At 31.6% G+C, this 16,974-nt stretch overlaps 4 protein-coding genes across 8 annotated transcripts; 1 reads left to right on the top strand and 3 right to left on the bottom strand.

The window, feature by feature from the left end:
- Positions 1-2,186: 2,186 nt before the first annotated feature.
- Positions 2,187-4,059, bottom strand: LOC126670438 (transcription factor MUTE). The gene is made up of 3 exons (XM_050364166.1): positions 3,907-4,059; positions 3,231-3,635; positions 2,187-2,486 (listed from the first exon to the last, which is right to left on the bottom strand). Exons 1-3 carry the CDS (start codon positions 4,000-4,002, stop codon positions 2,412-2,414), a joined length of 576 nt encoding a protein of 191 aa, XP_050220123.1. The 5' UTR covers positions 4,003-4,059; the 3' UTR covers positions 2,187-2,411.
- A 2,507-nt stretch (positions 4,060-6,566) lies between these two features.
- LOC126670440 (dual specificity protein phosphatase 1-like) lies at positions 6,567-7,791 on the bottom strand. Of its 2 annotated transcripts, XM_050364172.2 has the most exons (4): positions 7,596-7,790; positions 7,371-7,505; positions 7,042-7,162; positions 6,567-6,784 (listed from the first exon to the last, which is right to left on the bottom strand). In XM_050364172.2, the coding sequence occupies exons 1-3, from the start codon at positions 7,719-7,721 to the stop codon at positions 7,136-7,138; spliced, it is 288 nt and encodes a 95-aa protein (XP_050220129.1). In that variant the 5' UTR covers positions 7,722-7,790; the 3' UTR covers positions 6,567-6,784; positions 7,042-7,135. The 2 variants fall into 2 exon arrangements, with proteins under 2 accessions (XP_050220129.1, XP_050220128.1); XM_050364171.2 differs by lacking the exon at positions 6,567-6,784 and having other exon boundaries at positions 6,932-7,505; positions 7,596-7,791.
- Positions 7,792-9,603: 1,812 nt separating this feature from the next.
- Positions 9,604-11,986, bottom strand: LOC126670439 (dual specificity protein phosphatase 1). Of its 4 annotated transcripts, XR_007638722.2 has the most exons (7): positions 11,875-11,986; positions 11,627-11,757; positions 11,410-11,545; positions 10,783-10,903; positions 10,181-10,326; positions 9,969-10,059; positions 9,604-9,921 (listed from the first exon to the last, which is right to left on the bottom strand). XR_007638722.2 is itself a non-coding variant. In XM_050364167.2 (6 exons), exons 2-6 carry the CDS (start codon positions 11,753-11,755, stop codon positions 10,046-10,048), a joined length of 546 nt encoding a protein of 181 aa, XP_050220124.1. In that variant the 5' UTR covers positions 11,756-11,757; positions 11,875-11,986; the 3' UTR covers positions 9,604-10,045. The 4 variants fall into 4 exon arrangements, 3 of the variants coding, with proteins under 3 accessions (XP_050220124.1, XP_050220126.1, XP_050220127.1); XM_050364167.2 differs by having other exon boundaries at positions 9,604-10,059; XM_050364169.2 differs by having other exon boundaries at positions 9,604-10,059; positions 11,627-11,780; positions 11,875-11,972.
- A 1,843-nt stretch (positions 11,987-13,829) lies between these two features.
- LOC126666983 (probable aspartic proteinase GIP2) lies at positions 13,830-15,165 on the top strand. The gene has a single exon (XM_050359924.2). The coding sequence runs from the start codon at positions 13,933-13,935 to the stop codon at positions 15,112-15,114; it is 1,182 nt and encodes a 393-aa protein (XP_050215881.1). The 5' UTR covers positions 13,830-13,932; the 3' UTR covers positions 15,115-15,165.
- Positions 15,166-16,974: the final 1,809 nt, after the last annotated feature.

Consider the following 16,974-nt stretch of genomic DNA (forward strand, 5'->3'; position numbering starts at 1 on the left):
ATGGTCATGCTCTTATCCCAACTATCAAGGTACAATATCTTTCTTCACATTCCTTTGTATCTTTTGATTTGATTCAATTTTTCATTATATGTATGTTTAATGGATTTTGAAATGTCAAATTGTTATCTTACGGTGGCCGTTTGTTTTTGCTGCTCCTCGAACCATCCATTCATCGTCATCAATGGTGCTCCTCCTCTTTGTTTCTTCGAAGAAGAAAAAAAAGAAACGAACGGTTCAAAAACGGCGATGGTTTAATAGGCGAAACATGGAATTTCTGCGGCGGTGATGGATTTTCTTCTTATGATTGTGAGGTGCCGTGATGGTTACTTAGTGATCGTGATGTGATTATTTGGACTGGTTTGATTAATGGGTATGTGAAATCCGGTCAAATTTTGATTGCACGGTGACTGTTCGATAAAATGCCTGAGAGAAACTCTATTTCTTGGAGTGCCATGATTTTTGGAATTTCTGGGTATACTCAAATTGGCTTGATTTCTGGGATTTCTGGGATTCGAGCGTATGCTAAGTTTTTTGGATTGTACTGTAAATTGAAGAGAGGAACCAATAAATTTATAAAACTTTTATTAAACTACTACTAGTAAACCGTTAGTGAACTGACAGTAAATTTTTCTTCTTATTTTCTGTTTATGAATCTCAGGAGTCTGGTTTATTACTGTTAGTAAACGGTTAATAAATATAACTATACCTTATATTTAATAAATCAGTTATAAGTTTTCTTAAAACTAGTAAATTGTTAGTAAACGGATGGTAAATTAACTTATTTTTTATTAAATTGATAGTAAACGATTAATGAATTAACTATACGGTTAAAAAATAAATTAATAGTAAATTTGATTTTTAAGTAAACAGTTAGTAAATTGATAGTAAACTTTTTGTTAGTAAACCAATAGTAGATTTACCGTATTTTTTATAAATAAAAACTGTTAGTAAACTGTTAGTAAAACGTCAGTAAACTTTTTTGTATGTAAACCGTTGGTAAACTGTTAGTAACCCGATAGTAAACTCACTGGTTTTTTAAAATAAAAAAACCGTATTTTTCAACTCAAAAAAATATAATTTCGCAACTTTTAAAAGTCAAACCGTAAAAATTAATCCAAGCTGGTCAAACCGTATTTTTCAAAATATTTATACACGGTATGAGTATTTTTGAAAAACTCTCTTAATTTTATCATTAGATGAAAGTAATAATAATTCATTCAAGTGAAAAATAAACAAAGTAAGTTTTATTTCAAAAATAAATAAAATAACCGCAGATAACTACTAATTTTGTATTCTTTTGACGAATTAGTTTATATTTAATTAGATTAAAATTTGGAGTTTAAAAAGTTGATAGATTTTACTGACCAAATTGTTTATTGTTAATTTTATTTTTTTAATTTCAAGAAAAATTTGTTTCCTGAATGATATTTTATACACACCTCAAAATTGGATGTTAAAGATAATGTGTAGGCATGATAGAACATTCATCCATTTAATTGAGCGATGGAGATTAGCAATGAATTTAACGATTATATTGTTCTGAAGAAAAATAATACTAATATCATAGCTAATTTGGTAACACTTAATTCAATCAAATTACCCATTATCGATTTTAAATCTATCCTCAATTTATATTTTAGCGACCGAGTTGTAATATAAAAATGAAATTTCTTAGTCTTTAATTAGTGATGGAACTTAAAATTCAAGAAATTTAGTGATGAAGTTTCCCGAAATCCTTCCCATCGCTTCTCCTTCGGTCATTGTTTTTAGCGATTCAAAAACCAATTTTAATTTTATTTTTTTTAATTTAATTATGAGATGTTTTAAATGAGTTTTGACTATAAAAAAACATTTTTAAAATTTTTGTATTCAAATAAATTTTCACTCGAACCAGTTGTGCAACACATTACACATATGTATGTTTAAATTTCACATACAAATATGTTATCTTTTACGAACTAATGTCAAAGAGAAATAAAAGTCATTATATATTAGCTAGTAGAAGTTTCATATGAAATTTACTCGAAATACAGCTGGAAGTCAATTCGGTTGACACATGAACATGTTTTTCTTGTATCTATATATATAACCTATCTGATTAGTAAGATATAAAGTCAAGTCTCTATTAGCTCACATAAAATTCATAAGAACCCTATTTAAATCAGCTTTCGAATAAAGGACGCACATATTGAAATTAATTTCCATTAAAATGTTTATATATTCTCGATTGTTCTTCTCCATATATTAATTATAACAACCATTAAGGCCTATTATTTTATGCTCAAGAAAATGACGAATCACGTACATTTTGTTTCTTTGTTTTGCATATGTATCTTTAAACTACATGATCATTTTCTTTCTGCAGTGATCTTAATTAAACACAAAACTAAGTTTTATTTGTATAAAATGTTTCAGGAAATTATTAAGAAACTCTGTTGAACTTCAAGTGCCAATTCCTCCACACTTAGCTGACATTCCAGCCCTATCTGCAAACCACAAGTATTAATTAAAATAAATCATTTCATTAATCAGCAAAATATATATTCTAGTATTTCTCCTAATAATGGCAATTCAAAAGTATTGCTTTGAATTCAGAGAACAAAAAGAGTAAGAAAAAAAAACTACTCTAAGCATAAAAGAAACCATGCATGCAATACAGCAATAGTAAAATGTAGAAAAATCTAAATGTTCCAAAGTTTACTTAAGATTGCTATTTTCTGACACGTATAGAGGAGTGTAAGAGTACGTGTCCTAAATCATGAAAGTGAAAACCTAGCTAAGCTCAAGTACTCCTCAACAAATTCTATATCTAATGAAAATGACACAAGATAGTACAATTCTCACAGAATATACCAGTCATTTATTTCCACTTCCCAAATTATGGCACCTCTTTTTAAGATCATATATAATGGCTGTTCTCGTGGGTTCACCCATATGATACAGTGAGTTTACGAGTTTTTTAGCTGAGTTAGAACCTAGAACTTTAGGCTGTTTAGACTTCATTTACCAATAAATATATGGCAATAAAAGTACCGAATATCACATAATTTGTTTTCGACCACATAAATTATAATTTGTGTGAGTTCACTGATTAACCTATTGTTGTTTTTTTTTGATAAAAATTAACCTATCGTTGTTAAAGAATAAAATTGAACTATCGAAATGTAAAAAATAAAATGATGGTTACCGAAACGTAAAAAATTATTTTATTATAAGCCCTAGAACAATACCTTAACGACAAAGGAGTAGAGAACAGTATCATCCATGCTACTGATATTGAGATGAAGAACTTCAAAGCAAAGTCTTTCCAAAACATTGATTATCTTCACAATTTGACCCGCTATTCTCTTTGAAACTACTTTCAAGATCACATTTGATCCCGATAATTTTGCTTCCACATCTGCAACTGAAGAGTTGCAGCAAGCGGTCAGTTCTTTTACCGCATTTTCTTGGCCGTGAGAGTTGTTCTGGTGATCGGGTTGAAGAGTTATTAGCTGCAGTGGTCTAGGGCTAGGGCTAGGACCAGGACTAGGGCTTAAACTCTTCCTTCTTTTCTTGGACTCGAGAGCTTGCAGAACTTGGTGCAGCTCTTTAATAAATTCTATTACACCGCCGATTATGGATGCTTGGTCCCCCTAATTAAATCAACCATATTAATCAATCAAGAACACCATATTAAGTTCAAGTTAATAAAAGAATATTATGCGTAAAACACTAAACAGTCCGTCAATTTGATGAGTTGAAATAATTAAATCGATCTAAGCAGACATGTTCCGGATATAATTTCAACTCGCAAAATTAAATGATCAAACTGTCATTTTTTTCAAGAATATTTCGATCAAAATGGTCAAAGTGGACGATATATAAAATCGTTTTGTCAAAATTGAAAAAGAAAAAGGAAAATACCCGTTTGATATAGAAACAAGGTGTTAAGGAACGTAAGACTTTAAGATGATCATTCATCTGTCTTCTTCTGTTTCTTTCAACAGCTATGTGAGACATAATTTTTTTTTTCTTTCTTTGTGGTTCAAAGAAGATCAAGAATTTATATGTATTGTTTTTTCTTTAGGGTTTCAAAAGTGGTGTTATTTATAGGGCAAGAAATTAAAAGAGACTGTAAAAAAATATAGTTTGCAGATGAGTTAGCATAATAAATGCAGTATGTTAGAGTCCCGTGATGTTATTTTTGTTAGAGAAATAAAATGTGACGTTTATTAGGTTAGGGTCAAATACATGACCCACCAGTATGAGTTAAAAGAATTGGGGAAGTTGAGTGTGTTTCCTTAATTTCTACTATGTCTTCTTCATGCATATTCCCCTCTTCTCATAGTGTCTACTTGCTTACATTTTTTTATACATGTCACCACCTACCTTCCACTTTTCTTATTTTGTTCTTGTTTATATAATTTTATTAGGCCAATAGAATTAGAGCTGTGCACACGGTTTTGATGAATATTGAAAAATCTCCGAAACCGAACCAAAAATCGGAGATCTCTAAAATGAGATCTCAAAAACCGTAACATTTGGGTCGGCTCATTACAAATACTTTATCATTTCCTCGCAGACGTTTGGTTTCAATAGATTGTTACGAAGTTCTCTAGAACTACGTATATTATTTTATACCTAATCATAAATATTAATTAAAAAACAAATTCTAATAGTGAAAAATAGTTAAATTCTGTATAAAAATGAACTTGAATTGTATAATTAGCAAAACATTGTTGAAAATACTAATAATTTTTTTTTGAAATGTTAAGAAATGTTATCTAAAGTATTAATAAAAATTTAATGAAATTTTGTCGATGTGAAACAATGTATTTTTAGAGCTTGATTAAATATTGGCTTTAGTTCTATTATAATTTTTATTTGTCGATCTAGCATGGCTTAATATGATTCTCGATGTGAATATCTACTAATGTAGAACCGTACCTAATATATTTGGTTGTGAATACTTCGAGGTTGATTTTCATTTTGGACTCAGAGTCTCCAAGATCCATCACTCACAAATATTAACTACTTTACTAATAACTGGAATGGCTATTTTTTTCTTTTTCTTTTTCGAACCCTTAATATTTTTCTTTTATTAGTGAAATAGTTCATTATTTGGTAGTGATCTAGTTGATATTTAAGCAGATAGTGATATATATTTTTCTTTTATATAGTCGTGATATAAAATTATGTAATATATCCATTTTATTTAGTTGCCTTTATATGCCTAAATATCATAAAACTGGATGAAGTAGTTCTGAAGTGGAGGTGGTCAGATCAGCAGGATGTTGGCCATATTCTATCCATTCAAAGTCTGACTTTATAATTACCATAAATTTACAACAAGAAATTCTAGATTTTCTTGTGATTTACAACAGTTAAACTATTTTGGCAAATAGCACAAGCTAAATAAATGACCCCAGCTGCCATTTAAGTATACATAGTGTAACGATATGATATTAAACTATTCACCCAAGCGTCATTTCCAATAAGCATAATGTTGTTAATTTAGTAAGGGAATTGTCAGTTCCTTTCTTCATTTTCTTTTGTGCCAAAAAAGTTCCCAACTTATAGATTTTGGCTACATTAATTGTTTGGCGAGTTAATGGATGTTCCTCTTAATTTCATTGCAATCAATGTGGGACCATGCCGAATAATTTAGGGTCAATTTGATGGTGGTAGCATGTTTCTGGGAAAAAAATGAAATGATGACAACTTTGTAATTATAGAGACTTGGGCTTATTTGCGTTTTGGGGGTTCCGAGAGCCCAACTCGACAAAAAGGGATCGAGCCGAGCCAAAAATGAAATGATGGCAACTTTGTAATTATAGAGACTTGGGCTTATTTGCGTTTTGGGGGTCCGAGAGCCCAACTCGACAAAAAGGGATCGAGCCGAGCCAAAAATGAAATGATGGCAACTTTATTTTTATAATATTAAATTGCAATTCTTTTAATCATTTCAGAATCTTCTTATAGCATTAATTCATTTTAGCAACTAAACTGTGAATTTTCTATCCAATACAGACAAGTACTTTTGATTAATTTGAGTTTGAGAAGGATGTTTTTATTACTTTCTCAATGTGGATATTCTTTAGAATCAGCAGATTTGGACTTGAATAGTGAGAAAATTGTACTTTAAAAGTCTTGAATTGTGCTCAGATAAATAATTCATGGAAGGAAAGGCGTTCATATTTTCTCAATTCTTTATGTGGTGGTAGTTATGTTATAGTGCCTTCTCATGGCTGGCTAACGGGTTATTACTAATCATAGAGCAGACATGACAAAATTAATATTCAACATTCAAGAGATGACACTCCAACCATCTTTCCACCATTTAACCACAAGTAGAGGGTCAAAACCGGTCTCTAAACTTCTGCGTCACGGTAATTAACCCACATATTTTCTAATTTTAGGTCAATTAACCTCCAAATTATGCAAAATGAACGGAGTTACAAATTACGATGACCTAATTTGCGGTTTAATTGACCTAAATAAGAGACTATTTGTCTTTAATTGATTAGTATGGTCAAGTGTGAGTTAATTATACCCGACTCACAAATTTAGTGACCGCAAGGAAATGCTCATTTAATCACTATATATATTGAATTTTGGTATAAAAAAGGAAATTTACATTTGCACGTGTTAATTTGCTGCAAAATCTCAAAGCGATTTCTCGTAATCTTGCAATTGTGAGATAAAACCTGAATTAGGAGAAGCCTGAGGCCGTTTAGTCTTCACGTGTTCAAGAGCTTGGCAGAGACTCATGCCGTGCTTTTAGGCAACAACAATTGTCACACTGATGGCAGAGCAAACAAATTGAAACAAAGTCAGTACATATGCAAGAATTGCATATGCCATTCACAACTTAAGAGAAGTGGCCGAAAGGACATAAGAAAGTCTTTGTTGACACGAAAGTCTACTACGTAAGATTATGAACCATTCATTTACTAATATGTGCCACGTGAGTATAATGTGGGAAAAGTTTAGTAGCCAGAACAAACAGACAGCCCTAGAATAAATGTGATCAACAACGCAAAAAAACAGATAAATCACCTTCTAGATCTTCCAGCAAAGCAATGGACCAAAACTCCACCACCCGGTTTCTTCGCAGCATCGATAAAATTGATATTCTCATCAAAGTACTGCTTCAGATTTCTGTCTTCTCTATCAGAAACTACATCACACAAAAAAGACACCAGAAAGTTTTAACTAGGCTCCAGTTACGACTTGGGAGCCTAATATTGTGTTACAATGGTCCACAAACTCTCAATTCTGAATAAAGAAATTAGGAAAAATACATTTTGGTAACTGAACTTTCACTTAGGTTCTTTGCCACATAAATAATTATTGACCTGAATTGTTGCAACCAAAACCAATCCTACCTGAAATAACCTTAGAACAAAATCATTTCGATGTCCAAGAGCTAGGGGATTAGCTAGTGTTAAAATATGCGTAATGTTCATGCTTCTCAGTATATCCCTGTTACTAGCAGCACCATATGTGCCCAAGAAGAGGCCCTGAGATACCATACCATAGATTAAAATTAATCCCAAATCCAATCTAACATAAATCATAAATACATGAACGAATTAATTAAGCCTAGTTACCTCTTCAATTTTGCATGGAATATTGTCATCTTTGAAGGATCTTGTGACATATATTCCCAAAAGTGCTGCTATCTGATTTCTAATCAAATCATTGATCTTCTTAATTGAACCGTTAATCTTGTCCATTACTACAAAGAAAAATTTAGCTTGAAGTGAGAGATATAAACAATCTCAAGTATTAGTCCTCATCAAGGGTCAACACTAGGGCGGACCCAGGAAGAAATAGTTTATAATAGGCAGTTACCCATTTAAATGTTTTAGTTTTTTTTAGGAAATATGAATATAAAATTTAATAGTATAGTTTTTCCACCTGAAAATAAATAACATTTCCTATCTTAAATTTATATTTTGTTAATTTTGCTAATCTTACAAAGTTTGTGTATAATCTTACCCACTTTATAATTTTTTTTAAGTCCGCCACTAATTCAAGACGGAGCGAGAAAAATCTCTCTGTGGTCTAGGACTCTCTGTATTATTAGTCCCTCAACTTGATTCTCTTTCTTATTAATATAACTTTTGATTATTTCATTTTGCCTATTTTTATTTTATTAAATAGTTCTGAAGTGGAGGTGGTCAGTTCCGAAGGATCTTGGCCATATTCTTCTATCAATTCAGATTCTAACTTTATAGTTATCAGATTTCAGTTCCCTTTTCCTTTTGTGCTAAAAATTCCCAACATATAGATTTTGGCTACCTTAATTGTTTGACATGTTAATGGTTGTTCCTCTTAATTTCATTGCAATCAATGTGGAACGATGCCAAATAATTTAGGATACTTGATGGGGGTGCTTGATCTCTAAAAAGAAGAAATGGTGACAGCTTTGTAATTATAGACACTCGGGCTTATTTACATTTTGGGCGTTCCGAGAGTCCAATTCAACAGAAAATGGATAGAGCCGAGTCGAGTGTTTATGGTGAGTTCGTTATATAAATAAGTTGTTCATGTACGATTTGAGCTCGGTTCAAGATTGAACACTCAGCTCGAGTTTTGAATAATTTAAACTTTTTAAAATTCGCGTTCAGCTCACACTCCGCTCGAGTCCGTTCATTTAAATGCTAAACGGGCAATATTCGAGTTCGCCTCGTGTAACACTTAAATGAACGATTACAAATTGAGCTCAGCTAGTTTTGCATCTAAACGAACTTATACAAGCCTATTAACGGATCGATTCGTTGAAAGCTATAGAGACGACGGATGATACACACAAGCGACACCACGATGTCCAAATTTCATTGTTTAGGGATATGAAAGATGTGTTTTTAGTTTTTATAATATGTAATTGCAATTTTTTTAATTATTTCAAAAATTTATAATTTAGCATTAATGTATTTTAGCAAATAAATCAGGATTTTGATAGATTTAGAATTTTATTACTAAATTGTGAATTTTCTATCCAATTCAGACAACTTTTGATTAATTTGAGTTTGAAAAGGATGTTTCTACTTTTTCAGTGGGGATATTCTTTAGAATCAGCACATTTAGATTTGAATAGTGAGAAAATTGTACTTTAAAATCTTGTGTTGTGCTTAGATAAATAATTCATGGAAGGAAAGATGTTCATCCTCTTTCTCAATTGTTTATGTGGTGGACTGGTGGTTATGTTATAGTGCCTTCATGGCTGGCAAACGGGTAAATCATAGAGCATACATGACAATAGGCTTAATCCATCTCGCCGTCTCTGTACTCTTCGACTTTTATTCAATATGCCCTTCGTATTCAATTCCATTTACTTAGTCCTTGTACAACTATTTTTACGATTTATGAAGTCCCTCGATGGACGGAATTTTCAGTGTGTGTTTCAGTTGCCGTCAACGCGAGTACAAAAAGGACCTCTTGAACAAAATTGGACAAAAGCCGAAGAGTACATATAGGTTCTGCCAAATTAATATTCAACACTCAAGAGATGAGACTCCAACCATCTTTCTACCATTTAGGGACCGGCGATGACCCTTTGCTTGGGGTTAAATGGTAGAAAGATGACCCTTTGCTTGTGTAATTGACACAAAATTAGGAAATATTTTGCCTTATTTAGTGCAATCACTAATCACCATAACCTACAAATTGTACAAATTATGCAATTACAGAATAAGATGACCTAATTTGAGGTTTAATTGATCTAAATGAGAGACTATTGTCTCTAATTGATTAAAATGGTCAAGTGTGAGTCAATTATTCCCGACTAACAAATTTAGTGACCGCAAGGACCGTTTGCTCATTTTATCACTATAGTCTATATCTATTGAATGCATTTGGTTTAGAAAAGGAAATCTACATTTTTAACATATTTGAAGATTTTGTGTATCGTCCGTATTGCACCTGTTAATTTGCTGTAAAAACTGCTGTAAAATCTCCTGTTAATTTGCTGTAAAAACTGCTGTAAAATCTCCGGTGAGAAGCAAATAATCAATTCTTCATTGCCAAAGCTTTCCATGTCATATTTGTTTGATCATTATGATGAGATGCCTTGCCAAATAAGAATTCAACAAATTGTTAGCGCTGGCAACTGAATTGACAATTAAAAGTTAAAAAGGAGCCATAATGTAATTATTAATATACAGTGACAAAAAAAGTAATGATGATGCACCTCGAAGCGATTTCTCAAAATCTTGCAATTGTGACATAAATCCTGAATTAGGAGAAGCCTGAGGCCGTTTAGTCTTCACGTGTTCAAGAGCTTGGCTAAGACTCATGCTGTGCTTTTTCATCAGATAGGCAACAACAATTGTCACACTGATGGCAGAACAAACAATTAGGAATTGCATATGCTTAAGAAAATTCACTGAAATGACTAAACAAAATCTTTCTTGATAAAAAGTATACTTCTTTAAAAATAAGATAATGTTACAGTCAAGATACTATTTGTGTTACATGTTCAATTAGATATTGCTGTATTTGTAATTCAACATTGAATAGACAGTTGAACTAAGACGATCAAACATAAAATAGAAGCGTAATAAACCAATTAGCGCGTATACAATGAAACGGCCCATTGTACTCGATCTGCGGCATCAAAGCTTGACATGTTCAGAACAAGCCTTGGTCAGAGCATGTGATTAGGCAATCATGTTTAAAGAGCCAAGATTACTAACAAGCCACCTTAGTATAATGTGGGATAAGTTTAGTAGCAAGAACAAGCACACAGTCATAAAATAAAAGTGATTACCGACGCAAGAATAGATGAATCACCTTCTGGATTTTCCAATAAAGCAATGAACCAAAACACCACCACCCTGTCTTTTCGCATCATCAATAAAATTGATACACTCATCAAAGTACTGCTTCAAATTTGTGTCTTCTTTATCAGAAACTAAATCACACAAGAAATCAGAAAGTTTAAAGTGGGTTCTAGTTGGGAGCCTCAATATGGTTTTTACAAAGGCAATCCACAAACTCAAAATAATGTAAAACAATTGTTGGGTTAAAAAAATTGCGGTCAGCCTTTTATATAATATTACCATCGTTTCATTTTTTACATTTTGATTACTGAAATCATATTTTTACATCAATGGGAGGTTACTATAGCAATTTACATCGCAAATTTCTTGTGGCAACGGAAATATATGTGATTATCCAACGTGTGCGTTGCCACATAAGCAAATTTTAGTAGTAACCTGCCGTTGATGTAAAAGTGCGAGTTTAGCTATCAAAATGAAACCATGGTAATGATTCTGAAAAAAAAATTGTTCAGTAACTGCGAAAAACTTTAATCCCGCAATTGTTATAGCAATTGCATTTAACAAGAATAATAATGTAGAACTCAAAAAAATCGGATGCATCAGATAATAAGAGGAGATAATAATCAGTCCTTCCTACCTGAAATAACCTTATAAACAAAATCATTTTGATAAGCAGGAGCTAAGGAATTAGCTACTGTTAAAATATGTGTGATGTTCATGCTTCTCAGTATATCCCTGTTAGTAGCAGCACCATATGAACCTAAGAACAGGCCCTGAGACACCATAGATAATTAAAAATTAATCCCAAATCCTGTCTCACATAAACGAGTTCGAACCAATTAAGGATAATTTACCTCTTCAATTTTGCATGGGATGTTGTCCCCTTTGAAGGATTTTGTGACATTAATAACCCGCAAAAGTGCTGCTATTTGGTTTCTAATCGACTCATCAGTCGTCTTAACTGAGCCATTAATCTTGTCCATTGCTATAAAGAAATGAAATTTACATCTGGGTATCTTAAAATTTTGTAGATCAAAGCTTTAAAATCCAAAACAAAATAGAAAACAGTAAAAATAAGCCTGTGATCAGATTGCTTGCTTACCTCCAAATCGGGTACAAGAATTGTTATTGGGTGATGAAATTGTTGATTATCTTTTGTATCGTCCAACTGTATCACTTCATCAACAAAGAGTATTTGATAAAAAAAAAAAAAAAAACTGAAGTATCAGTCCTCAAGATGGAGCGGAAAAAGTATCTTTGTGGTCTACAATTCTCGGGTAATTGGCTCTAATAGTCCCTAAACTTTATACTCTTTTATCATAGTTATTTTAATTTAGTCATAAGGCTTAATCCAATCTCAGGTTTAATTTTCAGATAGACGGATGAAAATGAAATTATGATGAATATTAAAAATATCAGAGTAATTTATGTTTATATATAATACGATGTTATATGAATTAGAAAAATAATTTATTATACGTGTAAGCATTTATTTTATCACCATATTATTTAAAAATTGACAAAAATAGAGCCAAACTACCGGCATCAAATTATTTGAGAAATTCTTAGGTAGACCGAGTCTACCACATCATCCATAGACTAAGCCACTCATAATATAACACCTCGATAAAATGATGGCAATATCGTAATATCACCATTAATATTTGAATGCATTTATTGCATAATCATTACAATATTGCCATCATTTCAATGAGGTGTTGCATTATGAGTGATTTAATCTACAAATGACGTGGTAAACTCGGTTTATCTAAGAATTTCTCCAAATTATTGTGCAATAAAATCGAAGTTGAGGAATTGTTGTTATTATAAATCAAAGGAAAAGGATTATAATATAAGAAAGAATGAAGTTGGGGGACTATCGAACAATATTATACAGAACTCTCTGAAATTGCACTGTGTTATCCCTGGGCTTATCTGCTGGGTTTTGAGACCAATACCGCATCATCTGTCTTGGCCCATTCATATTCCATTTGTGCATTGGTGGACTTGTCTATGTACCCAATTTGAGACCAAAGCTAAAACAAGCATATCGTTTCATCGTTACCCATAATTTTCTTGTTTTCAAAAATAAAAAGTGCTTAAAAGAAACTTATTTTTTTAAAATAATTGTTTTAGGTAATTAGAGAACAATATTATTCATAACCTTAACATCATCACTAATTTGCTCATAAACCCAACTTAAACTCATTTAAAAAGTATTGCATGATTAACCACGTCATTTGATACAATTTGAACTTTAATTCATTAGTAATAGATTTTTCGTTTAATTTCTTTTAATTACATTAAATTGGACTGATTTTAAGTGCTATGAATGTTAATACCAGTGTTTCCAAAACCAAAATTGTATCAACCAGTTTAGTTATTTAAATTAAATTTATAGTTCAACTTCTTTAATAAAAATAAAATTAAAAGACATTAAATTGATTAAATCATAAATTTTTTGTAGTTTTTATTAGTTAGAATGTTATTTATTTTAAAATCTCATTTATTACTAATTATAATTTTATACTATATCTAAATTCAAATATATAGATTAATTGTAAAAAATATATTTTTATCTAACTAATTAAATCGATGGTTGTATCAGTTAATCAAAGATCGATGACCATATATTTCAGCAATCGGTTTGACTTTTAAAATATTTTATCTGTCTCATTTAAAAAAAACATTTATTTGCATATCTCAAATTACTTTTTTATCTTTTTTTTATATCTAACTAAACTTAATGCTACAAATACAAGATCATCATCACTAATAAAATGAGAAAAATAACACTATTGAGTTATGGATAAGAGTGGATATAATTGTTTTTTGTTTTGAATTATCCAACATTAATCACGATTAATCAAACAAAGATAAAAAAAAATAAAAAATCAAGTGGATATTTATTGACCAGAGCAAAATAGAAACCGAACAAAATCGAGTCAGCAAAAGCATGCAAAGTTGCCAAGGCCTTATCCATTACAAAGTGGATATGACAACTTATCTTAAAACAGCGTCGATCTACCGCATTTTATCGTACATATCACATGTCCGAATGCTAACTAAGTACAAAACGAATATTCCACTCTTCTAATTTTTCTCTTCTTTATTACCTAACCAAACTGCCAATCTCCTCAGTTCCTCCTTCAAAATTTCAATGGCTTCTCTTCAAATTTTCCTTCCCCTTCTCTTCATCCTCAACCTCCTCTCAGTTCATGCTCAGATTCAGATTCCGGTAACCAAAGATCCTTCAACTCTTCAATACCTGACCCAAATTAAAATTTCCCAGATACCCACCAACCTTGTAATCGATCTCTCCGGTTCATTTCTCTGGCTCGATTGCAAGAATTTTCACAGACGTATAATACCCAGTTGCTCCATTGAATGTTCCATGGCGAAACCCGGGAAAAATAGCTGCAATAAACTATCAAGCTGTGATCTTTTAACAGAAAATGTCATCACCCAGTTATTAAAAACAGGGGTTCTCACAGAATCCAAACTAACACTCAGATCTGTGTCAAATTCAGGTAGAAATATAAATTCCGGTGACTTTTTATTCGCTTGTGCACCTAATTCTCTTTTGAACGGCTTACCAAGTGGTGTTCAAGGTATGTTAGGGTTAGGAAGAACACCAATTGCTTTAACATCTCAGCTTGCTTCAGCTTTTGATTTCCCCAAGAAATTTTCTACTTGTTTCTCCTCCTCTAATGGAGTTATACTGTTTGGTAATGTGGGTAGTGACTCAGTTTCCGACCCGGAACTTTTGAGGTCACTAACGTACACACCTTTAGTTAAAAACCCAGATGGTAATTCACAAGAGTATCTCATCAAAGTTAATTCTGTCAAGATTGGTGGAAAGAGATTGGAGGGTATTATTGGAACAACAAAAATAAGTTCAGTTGTTCCTTATACGATTTTAGAGAGTTCAATTTATGAGGAATTTATTAAAGTTTATTTGAAGGATGCAAAAGCTATGAATTTGACAAAAGTGCCCCCTGTTTCACCGTTTGGGCTCTGTTTTAGCTCGAAAGGAGTTGAAAAATCGAAGCTGGGTCCGGTTGTTCCGGTAATTGATTTAGTTCTGCAAAGTGAGATGGTCAAGTGGAGGTTTCATGGCCGGAATTCTATGGTGGAGGTGAATGATGAGGTGATGTGTTTGGGGGTTTTGGACGGCGGATTGGGTTTGAAGAACTCGATTGTTATCGGAGGGTTTCAGTTAGAGGATACCCTTTTGGAATTTGATTTGAGTACTTCTATGTTAGGGTTTAGTTTGCCACTTTTGATGAGAAATAATTCTTGTTCTAACTTATTGCTGGATTCCATGGTTGAGTCCTTGTAAATCTCCTTTTATTGATTTTCAAAGTTTGCAGTAAGGTTGGATTAGATTTAATTAGTGCCTAATTAGGTTTTTGTTTAAGTTTTTCTATAATTGATAAAGCTTAGTTTTGGTAAAGAATAATATAACTTTGGCCTAATTACTTAAAAACCACTCACCTTATAATTTTTTTTCGTTTATACTATGACCTAGAAAAAATTTCAATTGTACCATATTTTCGATTTTTATGTTTCATCTCTACCTAATGAGTTTAATTGACCTATTTTATTTTGAAAAAAAGTTTAAATTAGTACTTCATTTTTAACTTATATAATGATAAAACGTTAATGTTAATCATTTATGTATCTTACTTTTAATATTTTCATCATTAAATTAATTAAATTATCAAAATTTTTAATTTTCGGGTACAAATGAAACATAAAAATTGAAAATAGGGTAAAATTGAAAATTTTTCTAGATCATGGTATAAATGAAAAAAAATTATAAGATAGGTGGCTTTTAAGTAATTAAGCCTATAATTTTATGCTTCGTTGAATTGTGCGATTGTTTTAAGAATATGACAAATGGATAATCCTTATGTGCTTTTCCTTTTGATCAAAGGATAACTTTATCCCCACAATTTGGCACAATATATCAAAAATATTCAAATTAAAAAAAAAAAGATCACTTTTACTTTGAACTTGGTAAAACTGATTTATTATAAAAGTAATTTTTTTTGCTAATTTGATCGTTTTTAATATTATGTGCCAAATTGAGAGGATAAAGTGGTCCTTTATTCTTTTATTTGACCTTGGAGCTAAATTGAACGAGGGATCAGTTCACCCCCCTCAACTTGTCACGAAGTATCAAGAAGATTATTATCAAAAAAATTGGTCAAATATATCCACAAGTATGCCATTTCATATCATTTTGATCCCTCTTAATTGAAAAAATTAATCCTAATCAATTAATTTTAGTTTAAAAATTATTTTCTAAAACCATTGCCGCGACCTCTCTGCAACCACTGCCATTTGTCTAGCTTTGTTGAATTCCTTTCATCCTCCATCAGTGGCAATTACATTAGCGCCACCTCCATCTCTCAAACTGCCATCGTGTCGTTCGCCCTCCGTCCTTTTGGCGTTGATACAAATTGTTAAGGGGAAGCGAAATGCAAAAAATGGAGTTGAATCCATAGAGCAATGTCGGTTGATATGTGGTGGTGGTGACTAAATGAATTAGAATTCTCCCAAATTTATTTCAGTTTAAGGAGGCCAAGTTCACGATATATAATATCATTCATTGTTAAATGAACAATGTAAATTAATCTAGTTAAAATTAATTTTATTAATATGCATTATTCATTTAAAAATGATTAGTGTAAATGTTGGAATATGCCTAGAATTCTAATTCCTATTTGTATTAGAACTCTATTAATGAAGTGTTTGGGAGAAGGATAACTTTATTATCATTGGCTAAATAGGAAGTATAAATCCAATTAGGATTAATATTCCTAATGCCATATAGACTATTTATTCACTATATATACACTACCTTATTCACCTTTTAGAAGACACCAAAAACCGAACACACAATGTAGCCATTGATGTGAATAAGGGGAAAAAGGGGTGTGTGTGATGTGAGGAATATAAGTTAATTCTTACATTTTTGGGTACTTCTTGTAAAGAGAAAAACACTTTATGGGTTTTTATTTTAAGGGCATATTTACTAGAGATGTTCTCTATTTGGTGATTCTCCACCAATTTTGTACTCCTTTTGATGATTAGTGGATGACTCGAATCTTTCGCCCGTGGATGTACGCTTTAAAGCAGAACCACGTAAATATCTTGTGTTATTTATTATTTTGCTATATTGTTATTTGTTGAT

The sequence above is a fragment of the Mercurialis annua genome, linkage group LG2, assembly GCF_937616625.2.
Source record: "Mercurialis annua linkage group LG2, ddMerAnnu1.2, whole genome shotgun sequence".
NCBI classification, from domain to species: domain Eukaryota; kingdom Viridiplantae; phylum Streptophyta; class Magnoliopsida; order Malpighiales; family Euphorbiaceae; genus Mercurialis; species Mercurialis annua.